The 18821-nt window shown below is 34.4% G+C and overlaps 1 protein-coding gene across 1 annotated transcript; it reads left to right on the plus strand.

Annotated features, from left to right (window-relative positions):
• The first annotated feature begins 2364 nt into the window (after nucleotides 1-2364).
• Nucleotides 2365-15100, plus strand: LOC132562022 (hillarin-like). Its single transcript, XM_060226745.1, has 11 exons — nucleotides 2365-2463; nucleotides 3135-3194; nucleotides 3435-3551; nucleotides 5109-5222; nucleotides 5917-6143; nucleotides 7771-7973; nucleotides 8122-9026; nucleotides 13186-13354; nucleotides 13925-14205; nucleotides 14482-14667; nucleotides 15032-15100. Exons 1-11 carry the CDS (start codon nucleotides 2365-2367, stop codon nucleotides 15098-15100), a joined length of 2430 nt encoding a protein of 809 aa, XP_060082728.1.
• Nucleotides 15101-18821: the final 3721 nt, after the last annotated feature.

Raw genomic sequence — 18821 nt, forward strand, 5'->3', positions numbered from 1 at the left:
ATATGCTGAGCTTTGTGACCAAATTCCAGATAAGGTTAGGGTTGGCTTCGCGGTACGACGGTTCCCACTACCTCAAACAAACCTATTATGGCAACGCTCATTACTAGTTAAAGTTTTTTTTTTGTATAAGTACTTAGAAGGTCTATGAGGTACAAAACGGACGATATGACCTTATTTATCACCGTATCCGTGCACGTATTAGATCCACGGGAATCTAGACATGTAAGTACGTCGTACATTTTTTACAGTGTCTATTAATTGTATTATCGGTTATGTAAATATGGTTTTAATTTAATTACTTCATTTAGAAAATATATGTTGGTGATTTGATCTTGAAAGATAAATTATTTGTCATTCAACTGGTTATTACATTTTTGTCCCTTCTATATATTTAAGCACTTTCATGTAGGACAATATCGAGGTTCATGAAATCATGTTCATCTTTAATCAAATGCTTCATTTTTTATCAAAAGAATACTTTCGATAACAGAATTAAATAAAAAATAAATGATTATATAGGTACCGGATTTATAACAAGGCCTGATCAACTTTGTTATGTTTATAGATGTGACTTAAAAAGCAATACATGTATATATCCGTGAATCTTGTTAATTACATCTACAGATCTTCCCCGTATGTTATATAGATGTACCCTGTATGTTATATATAGATGTACCCTGTATGTTATATATATTTGTACCCTGTATGTTATATATAGATGTACCCTGTATGTTATATATAGATGTACCCTGTATGTTATATATAGATGTACCCTGTATGTTATATAGATGTACCCTGTATGTTATATATAGATGTACCCTGTATGTTATATATAGATGTACCCTGTATGTTATATATAGATGTACCCTGTATGTTATATAGATGTACCCTGTATGTTATATATAGATGTACCCGGTATGTTATATATATTTACCCTGTATGTTATATATAGATGTACCCTGTATGTTATATAGATGTACCCTGTATGTTATATATAGATGTACCCGGTATGTTATATATAGATGTACCCTGTATGTTATATATAGATGTACCCTGTATGTTATATATAGATGTACCCGGTATGTTATATATAGATGTACCCTGTATGTTATATATATATATATAAACCCTGTATGTTATATATAGATGTACCCTGTATGTTATATATAGATGTACCCGGTATGTTATATATAGATGTACCCGGTATGTTATATATAGATGTACCCTGTATGTTATATATAGATGTACCCGGTATGTTATATATAGATGTACCCGGTATGTCATATATACATGTACAATGTATGTTATATATATACCCTGTATGTTATATAGATGCACCCTGTATGTTATATAGATGTACCCTGTATGTTATATATAGATGTACCCGGTATGTTATATATAGATGTACCCGGTATATTATATAGATGTACCATGTATGCTATATATAGATGTACCCGGTATGTTATATATAGTTGTACCCTTTATGTCATATATACATGTACAATTTATGTTATATACAGAGGTACCCTGTATGTTATATAGATGCACCCTGTATGTTATATATAGATGTACCCTGTATGTTATATATAGATGTACCCTGTATGTTATATATAGATGTACCCTGTATGTTATATATAGATGTACCCTGTATGTTATATATAGATGTACCCTGTATGTTATATATAGATGTACCCTTTATGTTATATACAGAGGTACCCTGTATGTTATATATAGATGTACCCTTTATGTTATATAGATGTACCCTGTAAGCTATATACAGATGTACCCTGTATGTTATATATAGAGGTACCCTGTATGTTATATATAGATGTACCCTTTATGTCATATATAGATGTACCCTTTATGTTATATACAGAGGTACCCTGTATGTTATATATAGAGGTACCCTGTATGTTATATATAGATGTACCCTGTATGTTATATATAGATGTACCCTGTATGTTATATATAGATGTACCCTGTATGTTATATATACATATGTACCCTGTATGTTATATATATTTACCCTGTATGTTATATATACATATGTACCCTGTATGTTATATATATTTACCCTTTATGTTATATATAGATGAACCCGGTATGTTATATATAGATGTACCCTGTATGCTATATATAGATGTACCCTGTATGTTATATACAGATGTACCCTGTATGCTATATATAGATGTACCCTGTTTCTTATATATAAGTATACCGTGAATATTAATGACATATCGATGTATATTTTTTATGTATTTATCATTTGCTGATTACTAATTAAAGTTTTCTGATCAATGTTAAGGGCTGACGCCTTGCCCCTTGGGTTAGACGTTGATGGGTTGCGGAGTTAGTAAACACAGGATGGGAAACGGAGCGAATAAAGCAAGTACTCTCACGACTGAGGACAAGAAAGAGGATGAAAAGGAAGAAGAAAAGGACAATGAAGAGGAAGAGGAATGGGTCAGTTTATTTATATAGAAACGAGAATGATATGTTGGACAACTAAATATCCTTAATTACATACTAAAGACGTTAATTCTCTGTTGAATACACATCTCAGACAAAATAGACTGATTAGTGATTAACTATACAGTTTACTAGTTATATGGATAATAAAACGTCCAATATTTCTTTTTATTTGAACAAAACGATCGTAACCAGTTATACTAGGTATGGATATTCATTTGATTTCGGTAGTGCAATATCCAGTTAACTTGAATGAAATATGATTAGTACGACAGACTAATACTTCATAACAGGGTGCATATTAGTCAGACAAGCGGAATCTTTTGACTTAAATCTGACAGAACTGATATGTTGAAACAATAATGAACTGTAAATAATATTTCTAAAGAAAGAAAGCAAGCTTAGTAAAAATACACACAGGATGTCAACAAACACTAGAGAGAGATTGATGTCAGACTGATTTTTAAAATTTGTCTGATGATCTTTGTTGTATAAGCGTACCAAGATAAGAGCCATGTTCTATTGACATGTTTTACCATGTCGGCGACGATTTATTTTCTGTGGAAATCTTGTACTGCGTGTGCTCTCGTTTTTTTTCATTTGTCTGACGAAAGTTACAGCTGATCTAAACCTTAGATGGAAAAGTGAGTCTTTTTCTCTTCCAGGATGAAAACCTTCCAAACGGATACTCCGATATGCCAATACAGGGTCAAATGAAAAAACGGGTAAGTTTTCCACTTGTTATCGTTAGTAACTTAATCTAGAGAACTGTTTTGTTATGATTACAAACAGGTTTTGTTTGCGTGTTTCTTTATGATAGATAAAAACACTTACTTACAGGTAATACACGTGAGGGTAGATATTTTCATAATAAGGATCATTTGAAAGTCAGCATTATTAGTAACAATTCAAAATCCTGACATTTCTGTACATATTGGAAACAGATAATTTTGATTTGTTAACAGTTTAAGAACGTGGTCAATATGACAAGGATAGCTGGACGGATGCTGAAGGCACAGGAGGAACGTGCAATAGAAAAGGGCAGACAGAATACGTCTCTTAAAGAACCGGAGAGGGAAGAGGTACATTCTGTAATATAACACACTTGTCCTTTACTTACAAACATACATGTATACATTTTATTATCACTAGCAATGGCAACTGATATATGTTTGTAACAATAATAAGGTATTGTAATGCAATGGTTGTATTCTAATACTGATGTATTGTAATAATAGATATGTATTGTAATCCTAGTGCTGTGTTGTAATAATGATCCATTGTAATACTTGTGCTGTATTATATACTGATGTTATACTGTAATACTTGTGCTGTATTATATAACTGATGTTATACTGTAATACTTGTGCTGTAACTGATGTTATACTGTAATACTTGTGCTGTATTATATACTGATGTTATACTGTAATACTTGTGCTGTATTTTATACTGATGTTATATTGTAATACTTTTGCTGTATTATATAACTGATGTTATATTGTAATACTTGTGCTGTAACTGATGTTATATTGTAATACTTGTGCTGTAACTAATGTTATACTGTAATACTTGTGCTGTATTATATACTGATGTTATACTGTAATACTTGTGCTTTATTATATAACTGATGTTATATTGTAATACTTGTGCTGTATTATATAACTGATGTTATATTGTAATACTTGTGCTGTATTATATAACTGATGTTATACTGTAATACTTGTGCTGTATTATATACTGATGTTATACTGTAATACTTGTGCTGTATTTTATACTGATGTTATATTGTAATACTTGTGCTGTATTATATACTTGTGCTGTATTATATACTGATGTTATACTGTAATACTTGTGCTGTATTATATAACTGATGTTATACTGTAATACTTGTGCTGTATTATATACTGATGTTATACTGTAATACTTGTGCTGTAACTAATGTTATACTGTAATACTTGTGCTGTATTATATACTGATGTTATATTGTAATACTTGTGCTGTATTATATACTGATGTTATACTGTAATACTTGTGCTGTATTATATACTGATGTTATACTGTAATACTTGTGCTGTATTATATACTGATGTTATATTGTAATACTTGTGCTGTATTATATACTGATGTTATATTGTAATACTTGTGCTGTATTATATACTGATGTTATACTGTAATACTTGTGCTGTATTACATAATCAATGTTATATTGTAATACTTGTGCTGTATTATATAACTGATGTTATATTGTAATACTTGTGCTGTTGTGCTGTAATACTGTATTATATAATGTTATATTGTAATACTTGTGCTGTATTATATACTGATGTTATACTGTAATACTTGTGCTGTATTATATACTGATGTTATACTGTAATACTTGTGCTGTATTTTATACTGATGTTATATTGTAATACTTGTGCTGTATTATATACTGATGTTATACTGTAATACTTGTGCTGTATTATATACTGATGTTATACTGTAATACTTGTGCTGTATTTTATACTGATGTTATATTGTAATACTTTTGCTGTATTATATAACTGATGTTATATTGTAATACTGACTGTCTTTGATTACTGTTGATGTTTATATTCCACATATCTGATTATAGATATCACATACCCCTATAATTACAGATTGTAATACCAGATACGATGTATATGTATCCCCCCGCCAGACCCCCAAAGAGGAAGAAAAAAGATGTCTTCCACGAGTCCGACTGTATATTGGCTGATGCTGTAGCAACACGGGTATGTGTTTACCTGGACTATCCTTCCCTGTTCTAACCCTGTCACAACGTCCTTTCCTTCTGAATTGCATTCCCTTCAAGTTCTCTCCTGTACAATAATGTATTTCTGGTCGTGTGGCGCAGTGGTATCGCACTCGTCATTCACTTTCGCGTCTATGGTTCGATTTCCGGCACTGACGTGAAAAGGTATGGGGTCACCTACCGTGTGGGTATGTAATACCGAGTGTTCGGTTTCCTCACACAATAAGACTCCTTGCACGCTTACATCCGGGCCAAGAATAGTGATTGATATCAGCTTAAACATTGTTTCGCAATTGTTCTAAAATAAATAAATTATATATATATATAGACATTTATCTTTCATATGTAAAACCTATCCCTTCCATCTACAAATCTGTCCTGTCACTGTCAGCTCTCTTTGGGTAAAGGAAACACAAGTTCGGCATTGACACAGAAATAATATCATATGCCTGAATCCAAACTTGTTTAAGTTATCAATAATTACTCATTATGAATTAGCTCAGTAATCAAAGCCCCGATCTCGTTGGTCTTCCATCTTTGAACTGACAGGTTGTAATTTGAATTGTTCCAATCTTGGAAAAAACTTCTCTTTGCAGCAGGGTATTATTGTGCAATTACAAACAGTAGTGATGTGATAGGAAATGTCCCTATCATTCTGTTATTTACATATACAGGTGGACGCGGAATCGGTGAATACTATAGACGAATTGGTGCGAGAACTGACCATTAAAATGAAGACGGACCTGCAGAAGCTGAGAGCGTTATTCATGTGGCTAGGTGTACAGCGAATACGACACCGGACGTACCCCACCACCGTCGATCCTAGTACTCCCATGGGACATCTCAAAAGAATGGCTCTGGGGCGAGTCTCCTATGCTGTCATGTTCACTCTCCTGTGCAGGTACCCACTGGCCAGGACTGTTTACTACAAGTGTTATACATATGTTTATAGTAGGAATGGGTGTAATATTGATGAAGGAAGCCCCATGCACACTTTGTGGAGTCTCCGTGTAAATCTTTCGTAACTATTTTGCCCTAGTTTTATTGAATTAGGATCATGATTGTGTTGATATGTTGGTATTTTCTTATTTCTGTACCTGAATCGAACCCAGGACCAATATCTGTCAATACTCAATGTCAGACCTGAGCTGTACAAGCGACATTGAGTAGGCAGTCCTTATGTTTCACCACTATAAGACCAGTTCTGTGGTAAATTGTAATTGCCTGTGCTGTATAAGCGACATGGAGTAGGCAGTGATTATGTTTCACCACTATAAGACCAGTTATGTGGTAAATTGTAACTATTTAAGCTGTGTAAGCGACATGGAGAAGGCAGTGCTACTGTTTCACCACTATAAGACCAGTCATGTGGTAAATTGTAACTGTCTAAGTTGTATAAGCGACATGGAGAAGGCAGTGCTTCTGTTTCACCACTATAAGACCAGTCATGTGGTAAATTGTAACTGTCTTAGAGATAAGTTCAACATTTCATTGATCTACGTTATCTGTATAATGTCAATTGAAATATTGTTTTAGCCTCAATTTTGTTACGTGATACTTATATAGCAGAAAATACCAAACTACAATACCTTATTATACACTGAAGCTTTAAGGAACTTTTCATTTTACAACATCTTCCCCAATTTTGACCCCAATTTTGTAAGGGCCCATACGAAATCTGAATTAGATTTTGAACATCATACTATACAACTTACTTTATAACACAGTAAGATATTGGGCCGATCCTTGTATGGCTATAGAATGTTCGAACAAATGGCACAACCCATTTTTTGCTTTTTACTTTACGATCACGTTTTATCGAAGAATTGTTGTTGAAATGTTTCGTCTTTTAACCAGTGTCACGTGATATAGTGTTTTTGATTGGACACTAACCAGATTTATATACTTCATAATGATAAATGTTTGAAGATACGTAAAGCTACAAGCGACGTTAAACAAGATGTTTCAAGTGATGGATAACATCGTTATCTGGTAATACTACATGTAGGATGGATGAAAGGATCAAAATTATGTTCCACTTTACGCAATGACTGCCAAAGGTTAATAAAAACTTTAATTGCTTGCGGTGTAACGATATCTTAATTGTTTAAGGATCAGTTGATTACATATGGCATACATACTATAGTATTTTATTTCAGGTATCAGCAGAAGAGAGCCAAACCTTTTTATTTAACATATCGGTATTTTAAAAACGATATTTTAAAGATTTGAAAATTTTAATCATCAGACAGTAATTTCCAGTAGACTAAACATGATTTCGGTGCCTGATGTAAAAATAAATTACTTTTTTCGTTTGATCTATTAATAACATGCTACAAGATATCAGAACTATTGCTCCAATAATAAAAACTCCAAGTGCAGAAAATAGAAACATGCATTTCAAAGAACGTAAAGTACTGGAGTTTTCATGAAATTTAAATAGGTTAGCTTTGAAGTAGGAGATATAGATCAAAACTGAATTTCAAATTAGATTTGTTGTTTAAACCGACGTTTCATCTCTCCCCCAGAGCTGCTAAACTGCCGTGTGTGATTATTAGAGGAATAGCCAAATCCGCATCATATGAGGTAGGGGACAAGAATGTCGATTCTCTGAGAAATATGTGGAACGCTGTCTATGTGAGTGGAGAATGGCGGTTTGTGTTCCCTTTGTGGGCCTTATCAGCGGTGGTTGGCAAGACAACGGGAGACTGGACACTTGTAGAATCTAAAGGTACATGTATATTAATGTCTAGAACTCGATAAAAATAGAAATCGATCAATGTATGTAAACTAGTAATTGATAAGTTAATTAATCATACTGATTACACAATTTAAAACTCGATGACAAAGATAAGAACCATCTTTTGTTAACTGTCCAGGTGACCCCATGCGTGAGAGACAGGAAGAATCTGCTGGAGAGTCCGTCAGTCAGGTAGACGACTATTATTTCCTAATAGATCCAGAGGAATTCTGCTTCACGTGCTTGCCAGACGAGGAGAAGTGGCAACTCCTTAAAGAACCAATCAGTAAGAGAAAATTCATCCGGGTACCATACCTATGGCCGCCATATTTTCAATATGGATTACACATTTCGACCAAGTTTGATTCTATCATTAAGACTAAAAAGGGGAAGTGTAACATCGCTTTTAAGCCTGGACCTGTGTTTGTTCCCCTGTCCTATGAACTGTTTTATAATCACAAGGAATCAGACCGAGATATTCCGGACGATATTCAGTTAGAGAGGTATGTGGCGGTAATGAACGAGGCAGACAAAACTAACTTCGTGTTGAGACTTCCGGCTGACGGCGTATTTAAACTGGAGGTTGTTGACGAGGCAAAAGACTGGATCTGTTTCTTTAAGATTTGGTGTGATGAGAACATAGAGCCTTGGGATCCCTATCCCATTCAGTCTACGATAGGGTTTGGACCGTGTAAAGAGACAGAGAATGCTGGTCTCAAGGTAGAGACGCTGGCCTATAGAAATGGTGTTATAACTATGACAAAGAAACAACACATTCAGATTAAGTTCACTTTGCTAAGAAATCTTCAAATTCGAACTGAATTAGTGCACAATACGATATCCCCCGCGGAGTTACAGAACTACGTATCACACAAAATTTTGGACAACCAACTTACTGTTCATTTAGCACTCCCTCAAAATGGAGAGTACGCACTCCAGATCTACACCAAGGACAAGGCTAAGGGGTCAAACGAGGAGTTCCGAAACGCTTGTAACTACCTGGTGGAGACGGACGTGAAACCAAGAAAAGACAAAGGCTGGGAGGTGAATTAGCTGATTTTGAATTTAGTTAAATAACAATCAATTGTAGTGATTTTAACTGACGATGTTTCTATTGTATCAGGGGCATCCAGGGGTATTCAGGGGTATCCAGGGCTACCCTGGTGTATCCAAGGGTATCCAGGGGTATCCAAGGGTATCTGGGGCTATCCGGGGCTCTCTAGATGTATCCGGGGATATCCAGCCCCTTGTTACCGTCAGAACCATATGTAACATGAGCTCCACAAAGCGATATTATCTCACAATACTCTAGAAATGTGTTTCAACAAAATGATATGTTTTTGTTTATTTTCTAGTGCTTGATATTCGTGCAAATATCAAGATAATCTGAAGATAAACATATTGACGATTGCACATCACTTAAAAGCTATCAAATGAATCAAAAATAGACAAAACATATATTCCGCCCCCACCAAACACCCCCGCAGTCGTACTTGATGTACATAGAGTTAAACTAAGGTCGATAAGATATGTGATAAGAATTGAACAATATTTGAAAAACACCATATCAGTCATGTGTGTAGGACAAAATGATGGAAATTTCAACTAATCTTTAACTCTTCGCTGGTGGCCATTTGGTTAAATGATAAACTCGACCCCATTATTATGTTGCTGATGTCAAACAATACAAATACAACAATTTTCTTAGAAATTGAACATTATTGTCACAAGTGTCACCATTTTAGCAGCTATGTGGTGGCCATCTTGGCCAATTGGAAAACGAATGCTTCCATTGCGGTGATTTTTGTATAACCACTTATATATATAATTTTCATGGAATTCGGAGGAAATCTCCGATTCATCAAATCAGAAGCCGCGATGTTGCTGACATCTTTTGCAACCAGAAAACGAATGTCACCATGCTACTTTTGTTGTAAAAACGCGCCTACATTTGTAGGTAACAATTTTCATCGCAATCGGCAATATTTAAACTTTGGCTAAATTTTTAACAGTTAGAGGCGGCAGTTGACCGGTCATGTGAATTTTCAAACTACCAGAAGCCGCTCTGGTATAGTCATTTTGTCCAATCGGAAAACGGTGTGACCATAAAGACTCGGGTGTAAAACTACACCTACATAACCATTTTAATGAGACTAGGACGGTATCTAAATTTTGGCGAAATATCGACTAATCAGGTTGCCTTTGACCGGTCAGATGGCCGCTTAAAAAATAAAAACAGTGTAACATAATGTAGATAGGTAGACATAGATAATGTACATTGTAACATAATGTATATAGGTAGACATAGATACATTTACAGTGTAACATAATGTAGATAGGTAGACATAGATACATGTACATTGTAACATAATGTATATAGGTAGACATAGATACATTTACAGTGTAACATAATGTAGATAGGTAGACATAGATACATGTACAGTGTAACATAATGTAGATAGGTAGACATAGATACATGTACAGTGTAACATAATGTAGATAGGTAGACATAGATACATGTACAGTGTAACAATGTAGATAGGTAGACATAGATACATGTACAGTGTAACATAAGTGTAACATGTAGATAGGTAGACATATATACATGTACAGTGTAACATAATGTAGATAGGTAGACATAGATACATGTACAGTGTAACATAATGTAGATAGGTAGACATAGATACATGTACAGTGTAACATAATGTATATAGGTAGACATAGATACATTTACAGTGTAACATAATGTAGATAGGTAGACATAGATACATGTACATTGTAACATAATGTATATAGGTAGACATAGATACATTTACAGTGTAACATAATGTAGATAGGTAGACATAGATACATGTACATTGTAACATAATGTATATAGGTAGACATAGATACATTTACAGTGTAACATAATGTAGATAGGTAGACATAGATACATGTACAGTGTAACATAATGTAGATAGGTAGACATAGATACATGTACAGTGTAACATAATGTAGATAGGTAGACATAGATACATGTACAGTGTAACATAATGTATATAGGTAGACATAGATACATGTACAGTGTAACATAATGTAGATAGGTAGACATAGATACATGTACAGTGTAACATAATGTATATAGGTAGACATAGATACATGTACAGTGTAACATAATGTAGATAGTTAGACATAGATACATGTACAGTGTAACATAATGTAGATAGGTAGACATAGATACATGTACAGTGTAACAATGTAGATAGGTAGACATAGATACATGTACAGTGTAACAATGTAGATAGGTAGACATAGATACATGTACAGTGTAACATAATGTAGATAGTTAGACATAGATACATGTACATACATGTAGACATGTACAGTTTAACATAATGTAGATAGGTAGACATAGATACATGTACAGTGTAACATAATGTAGATAGGTAGACATAGATAATGTGCATTGTAACATAATGTAGATAGGTAGACATAGATACATGTACAGTGTAATATAATGTATATAGGTAGACATAGATACATGTACAGTGTAACATAATGTAGATAGTTAGACATAGATACATGTACAGTGTAACATAATGTAAATAGGTAGACATAGATACATGTACAGTTTAACATAATGTAGATAGTTAGATATAGATACATGTACAGTGTAACATAATGTATATTGGTAGACATAGACACATGTACAGTGTAACATAATGTACAGTGTAACATAATGTATATAGGTAGACATAGATACATGTACAGTGTAACATAATGTAGATAGGTAGACATAGATACATGTACAGTGTAACATAATGTAGATAGGTAGACATAGATACATGTACAGTGTAACATAATGTAGATAGGTAGTAACATAATGTAGATAGGTAGACATAGATACATGTACAGTGTAACATAATGTACAGTGTAACATAATGTACAGTGTAACATAATGTATATAGGTAGACATAGATACATGTACAGTGTAACATAATGTATATAGGTAGTCATAGATACATGTACAGTGTAACATAATGTATATAGGTAGACATAGATACATGTACAGTGTAACATAATGTATATAGGTAGACATAGACACATGTACAGTGTAACATAATGTAGATAGGTAGACATATATACATGTACAGTGTAACATAATGTAGATAGGTAGACATATATACATGTACAGTGTAACATAATGTATATAGGTAGACATAGATACATGTACAGTGTAACAATGTAGATAGGTAGACATATATACATGTACAGTGTAACATAATGTAGATAGGTAGACATAGATACATGTACAGTGTAACAATGTAGATAGGTAGACATAGATACATGTACAGTGTAACATAATGTAGATAGGTAGACATAGATACATGTACAGTGTAACATAATGTATATAGGTAGACATAGATACATGTACAGTGTAACATAATGTACAGTGTAACATAATGTAGATAGTTAGACATAGATACATGTACAGTGTAACATGGAGATAGGTAGACATAGATACATGTACAGTGTAACATAATGTAGATAGGTAGACATAGATACATGTACAGTGTAACATAATGTAGATAGGTAGACATAGATACATGTACAGTGTAACATAATGTACAGTGTAACATAATGTACAGTGTAACATAATGTAGATAGGTAGACATAGATACATGTACAGTGTAACATAATGTAGATAGGTAGACATAGATACATGTACAGTGTAACAATGTAGATAGGTAGACATAGATAAATGTACAGTGTAACATAATGTAGATAGGTAGACATAGATACATGTACAGTGTAACATAATGTAGATAGGTAGACATAGATACATGTACAGTGTAACATAATGTAGATAGGTAGACATAGATACATGTACAGTGTAACATAATGTATATAGGTAGACATAGATACATGTACAGTGTAACATAATCAGTGATGTAGATAGTTAGATATAGATACATGTACAGTGTAACATAATCAGTGATGTAGATAGTTAGACATCAGCTAAAAAATAGTGAGATTTTATGACATACTATTTTAGGAAACTTTTCAATTGATGATTATGATACACCAATATTCCCCATATTACATGAATAGATTTGTACTGTCAAAATTATTTGCTAATTTAAGCTCACAGTTAACTACAGTTGGCAGACAAAAGAATCATTTTCCATAGAAACCCCAACTTTTGCTTTCCGATATTTTGTAGAACGCCAGAGAGAAACTCATACGTCAGCGTCTTGATGAGTCGACCAGCACATCGAAAGATCCAAAGGAAATAAAGAAAGCACTTCAAACGTTCAATGACCTTGAACTCATAAACCATGGGGAGGTCGATCGTGCACAGAGACGTATTGGCTATCTAGAAGTGAAAAGTAGTGAGTTAAATTTCCGCCTACTTTTGGTAAAATGTAATTATGACTGATGTCGTATTGTTGACTCTCCCTCTGTAATTTTATCTTACCATTGATACCGCACGTTTCCCATTTCTTATCTTAATATTGATACCGCACATTTCTCATTTCTTATCTCACCATTGATACCACACGTTTCCCATTTCTTGTTTTATCATTGATATCGCACGTTTCCCATTTCCCATCTTACCATTGATACCGCACGTTTCCCATTTCTTATCTTACCATTGATACCGCACGTTTCCCATTTCTTATCTTACCATTGATACCGCACGTTTCCCATTTCTTATCTTACTATTAATACCGCACGTTTCTCATTTCCTGTCTTACCATTGATACCGCACGTTTCTCATTTCTTATCTTACCATTGATACCGCACATTTCCCATTTCTTATCTTATAATACCAATATCCATCTTATGATATTGGTAACAATGAAATCAATATTGGTAAACAATTAAAAAAAAACCATTGACGTATATAGTGTAGCATACAAAGTTAAATCAAAGATCTGTGATGTTATTCTATTCCCCAGGACTACGGGACGGTATAAACCGGCGCCATGTTGAGGTACTTGAGGAAGCATTACGGAGAGCCAAGGATTCTGAGTATAGGGACAAGGTGGAATCAATGATAGAGGATGGAGAGAATCTCCTTAAATATCTTCAACATATAAAACTGTACGCCCACGACGTACTGGCCCTGCAGCGTACCACCGTGTCCGAGATTCACCGCTACAACATACCCAAGCAGTCCATCCATGACGTCATGAAGGCTACTTTCCTGGTCCTCGGCGAGCAAGAAGTATTATTGGAGGTTAACAATCATAGTTTAATGGTCTATCTTTAATAGTTTGTGTGTCCTACATTTCCATTGTTATCCGGAGAGCCGATATGTAATTGTACATTGTATAAAGCATAAGGGACGAGCCTTAAAGTCACAAAACAGGTTCGTGATACTCTGAAGCCATAATTAATAGTAAAAGAAAAGGTTTCTAACTTTACAAAAATGACACTGTAGATATCTCATGAAACATAGATTCTATAGAATGATTTATCACGTGACATCGATAGTAAGTGGTATTTTTTTCAGGAGTGGGAGGTCATTCAGGATTTACTGAGGAAAGCGGGGCGGAGTAACGTACTTTATAAGATCGAACATTTTGACACCATCTACCTGGACAATGAGACCGCCCAGCGCGCAGCTGATATTATCTCCCCTTACGATAAATCAAACTTGTTGGAGGCTAGCGCAGCTGCAGGAGCTTTCTATGTCTGGGTATGTTAACCATCTGCTTTTATGCCGAGTAACGTTTTAATGCTAATCATCGTATCATGATTTTTTTCCCTGACCTATCACATATACCAGCAATGTGTTACTACAACAGACAGTTGCTGCATAATATGTCGCATTCCACCTAAGAAAAAATCTCCTAATTCAGTTGTGACCGTAATTCTTTTGTAATATGCTTGTAAAGTCGCTAACAAGTCCCTTTAATTTCAATAGCCACCACATACAGTGTTGTTTCGTGCCTTTACTATATGTTTAAAATGATGGTGATGTTCTATAAAAATGAAAATGACTTAAAGTTATTTTTTAATCAAGACTTTATTATTGACTATATATTTGCTTCTCTTTCAAGGTTTACAATATTACAAAAGAAGTACTGAAGTGGACCGGGTACTACGATGGCAATGCAAAAACTCAATAAAACACGTTAAATAGCTCCACCAAGTCAGTCCCGAACTCAGTGAAATACATTGTACCTGACATGATCATATATGTAGTAAACGTTTGACAAGTGTTCATACCACACAAGGTCGTATACACAAACTATAACAGGTTATAACGAGTTAACACAACTTAATTACATACAATTACGTACATATTTGTTTCGAATGGACTGACTGAATGACAAGTTTAATGAAAACAACCGAGTCGCATGAAAGTTTGATTTTTTTCTAAACGTCCTGAAAGCATATTTTGAGATGTCACGGTCGTGTGATAACTATGTCGTCATTAACAAAGCGTGCCTGTTACAGTGACTAAAAATACATAGTCAAGTGTGCGCTTTATTATATACAAGATATGGACGTTTGGCAAACAAAGGAAGACCACTCGTGTATCCGTCCTTATGGAGTTACGCCCCCTCATATCTGGGACGAATGATTCTCTGTCTTTAATTTATGTCAACTAAATATAGACTTGCACGTGGTATACAGTATTAAATTTCAATCTCTAATGCATGTCAGCATTGCTTCGTGGTTTAAGATTAGATAAAACCAACTGATATGGAACAGGTTTAGCCTGTTATCGTATAGATTATCGACATAAGAAGAGAAAACTTTAGATAACAATAAGCTTAATGAATACTCTGAAATATATTACACATAATGATATAATAACGATATAAATATCATAACCTGAATATTGAACATGACTACGCAGATTTCAGATGTAACATATTAAGTGATACAACAACAGTGTAAGAGACATATATATATATACGTATATATATACAGAAGGATAAAACTCCTATATTCTTATGTCTATCCGTGATATCTGTTTTACTCCCTGATTGATTTTAAGGTTTCATAACATCACGCCCATGCATTATAAGTATTATCTATAACATATAACGACCTTGTTATAAGTTAATATATTTACAGTTATCCTTTTATCAGTGTTAAAACAGGTAATCATCTTGTTCTCAGTTAAGATATTTATAATAACAGGTAAACATCTGACCATTTCATCATTGCTAAAGGCCTTGTTATCAGTATTATAACAAATACAATATAAGCACCAGTTTATAATTGTCAGAGTTTATAACGTATACCAGTATGTTATATATCTGACACCATTCGAGTCGTACTCTGTAACACAATGATAAACTTACCTGTAACATCAATAACTTACCTGATATCGACATCATAACATCTGTGATGTAGAAACTTTGGTATCACCACATAACGCCAGTAACAAATCGATATTGTTATCCTTGTCATAAAAATTGTGCTAAAGTAAGCCTGGTATAACCAGGATTATTACAACAAGGAACTACCATAGGTAAGAGATTATTTCACTCGGTAACTTCATGATACAATCATCTTTGAACTGAGCGTTGACATCACATATTGAAAAGTTTGATTTATCGAACGGTCGTTATTTTGAAATAACTTTGTTCTGAGAAAATGCTTTCATGAATATCTCAATGGAGTCTTGGTTATGCTATACCATACCAGTTCCCGTCATGGAGTGATGAAAACTCTGTACGAACTTTCATTTAAAATCACGATAGTTTTCGTATTTTCGTAATACAGCGTTATCTGCTCTTTTAAGCAGGTATTTGTTGTTAGGTCATTTGATTGTGAGGATAACGTCATCAATTTGTGACGTGTGACGTAACAATCAACATCTGCTCACAAGGACAGGTTACTTTGCAATAAGATAACTCATGCGACCATTGGACACACGTAAAAGACATGAACGTTGATTGTAGAGATACGGGTTGTGAAAGAGAATGAAGATTAGTGTTTCCTTCAATGTTTGATTAAACTTGTAAAATAACATGTTAATTCGATAGATAATAAAGATTTGATACATAGAAAACCTTCAATAGTTGTACTGTGTTTTTGTCAGGTATTTGAGTAATTTTGTTATACCTCAAAGTTTTACAAATTTTAGTGAAGAAAGAAGAACAAATGCTAATAATAAAGAGCTTAGATACAGAAAACTAAGGACAATACAAATAATAGCATACCTACAATTCAACAAAATCATTGTGGAAACAAAAACTGGATAAAACGACAAATTATGAACAAATATCCAATGAAGACTTGAGAACTTACAAGGGGAGTAAAACTGGGTGTTCTGGAAGTGTAAACTGGGTGTTCTGGAAGTGTAAATTGGGTGTTCTGTAAATTGGGTGTTCTGGAAGTGTAAATTGGGTATTCTGGAAGTGTAAATTGGGTGTTCTGGAAGTGTAAATTGGGTGTTCTGTAAATTGGGTGTTCTGGAAGTGTAAATTGGGTGTTCTGAAAGTGTAAATTGGGTGTTCTGGAAGTGTAAACTGGGTGTTCTGTAAACTGGGTGTTCTGGAAGTGTAAATAGGGTGTTCTGGAAGTGTAAATTGGGTGTTCTGAAAGTGTAAATTGGGTGTTCTGGAAGTGTAAACTGGGTGTTCTGGAAGTGTAAATTGGGTGTTCTGGAAGTGTAAATTGGGTGTTCTGGAAGTGTAAACTCGGTGTTCTGGAAGTGTAAATTGGGTGTTCCGGAAGTGTAAACTGGGTGTTCTGGAAGTGTAAACTAGGTGTTCTGGAAGTGTAAATTGGGTGTTCTGGAAGTGTAAATTGGGTGTCTGGAAGTGTAAACTCGGTGTTCTGGAAGTGTAAATTGGGTGTTCTGGAAGTGTAAATAGGGTGTTCTGGAAGTGTAAATTGGGTGTTCTGGAAGTGTAAATTGGGTGTTCTGGAAGTGTAAATTGGGTATTCAGGAAGTGTAACCTGGGTGTTCTTGAAGTGTAAATTGGGTGTTCTGGAAGTGTAAACTGGTTGTTCTGGAAGTGTAAACTGGGTGTTCTGGAAGTGTAAATAGGGTATTCTGGAAGTGTAAACATGATGTTCTGGAAGTGTAAATTGGGTGTTCAGGAAGTGTAAATTGGGTGTTCTTGAAGTGTAAATTGGGTGTTCTGGAAGTGTAAACTTGGTGTTCTGGAAGTGTAAATTGGGTGTTCTGGAAGTGTAAATTGGGTGTTCTGGAAGTGTAAATTGGGTGTTCAGGAAGTGTAACCTGGGTGTTCTTGAAGTGTAAATTGGGTGTTCTGGAAGTGTAAACTTGGTGTTCTGGAAGTGTAAATTGGGTGTTCTGGAAGTGTAAATTGGGTGTTCTGGAAGTGTAAATTGGGTGTTCTGGAAGTGTAAATTGGGTGTTCTGGAAGTGTAAACTGGGTGTTCTGGAAGTGTAAACTGGGTGTTCTGGAAATGAAAACGTCTCTGGTTGATCGACGAAACCCGCCTTTTAATTGTAGGTAAATCAAATAAATATCTAAACGAATCAACCACACACAACAAACACAAAGAAATCGAATACTGACCACGAGAGCATAGTTCCGGTCAGGAAATGTTCCACAGAATTACTATATCACAATATCTTAGCATCGGCATATCACCCTCCTGAAAGACAGAATTATTATATTACAATATTTTGTCATGTTAGCTTCCAGAAGGACAGAATTATCATGTTACAGTATTTAAACATGTTAACTTCCAGAAGGACAGAATTATCATGTTACAGTATTTAAACATGTTAGCTCTCAGAAGGACAGAATTATCATGTTACAGTATTTTAACATCGGGTTTTTAGCTTCCGGGCACGGTTAACACTTGCAATCAAACATGCACCTGAAGACACATTACATTTATGCTTAATTT

Source organism: Ylistrum balloti, unplaced genomic scaffold (assembly GCF_031769215.1).
Source record: "Ylistrum balloti isolate Yb309-2 unplaced genomic scaffold, AGI_CSIRO_Ybal_v1 Utg371328, whole genome shotgun sequence".
In the NCBI taxonomy this organism is placed as follows: domain Eukaryota; kingdom Metazoa; phylum Mollusca; class Bivalvia; order Pectinida; family Pectinidae; genus Ylistrum; species Ylistrum balloti.

Bases quoted from the DNA above. Each gene is read 5' to 3' on its own strand.
- LOC132562022 (XM_060226745.1), top strand. From the start codon at position 2,365: ATGGGAAACGGAGCGAATAAAGCAAGTACTCTCACGACTGAGGACAAG. The intron at 3,195-3,434 runs GTAAGTTTTCCA...ATTTGTTAACAG, and splicing joins AGGGTCAAATGAAAAAACGG to TTTAAGAACGTGGTCAATAT. The intron at 3,552-5,108 runs GTACATTCTGTA...CTATAATTACAG, and splicing joins AAGAACCGGAGAGGGAAGAG to ATTGTAATACCAGATACGAT.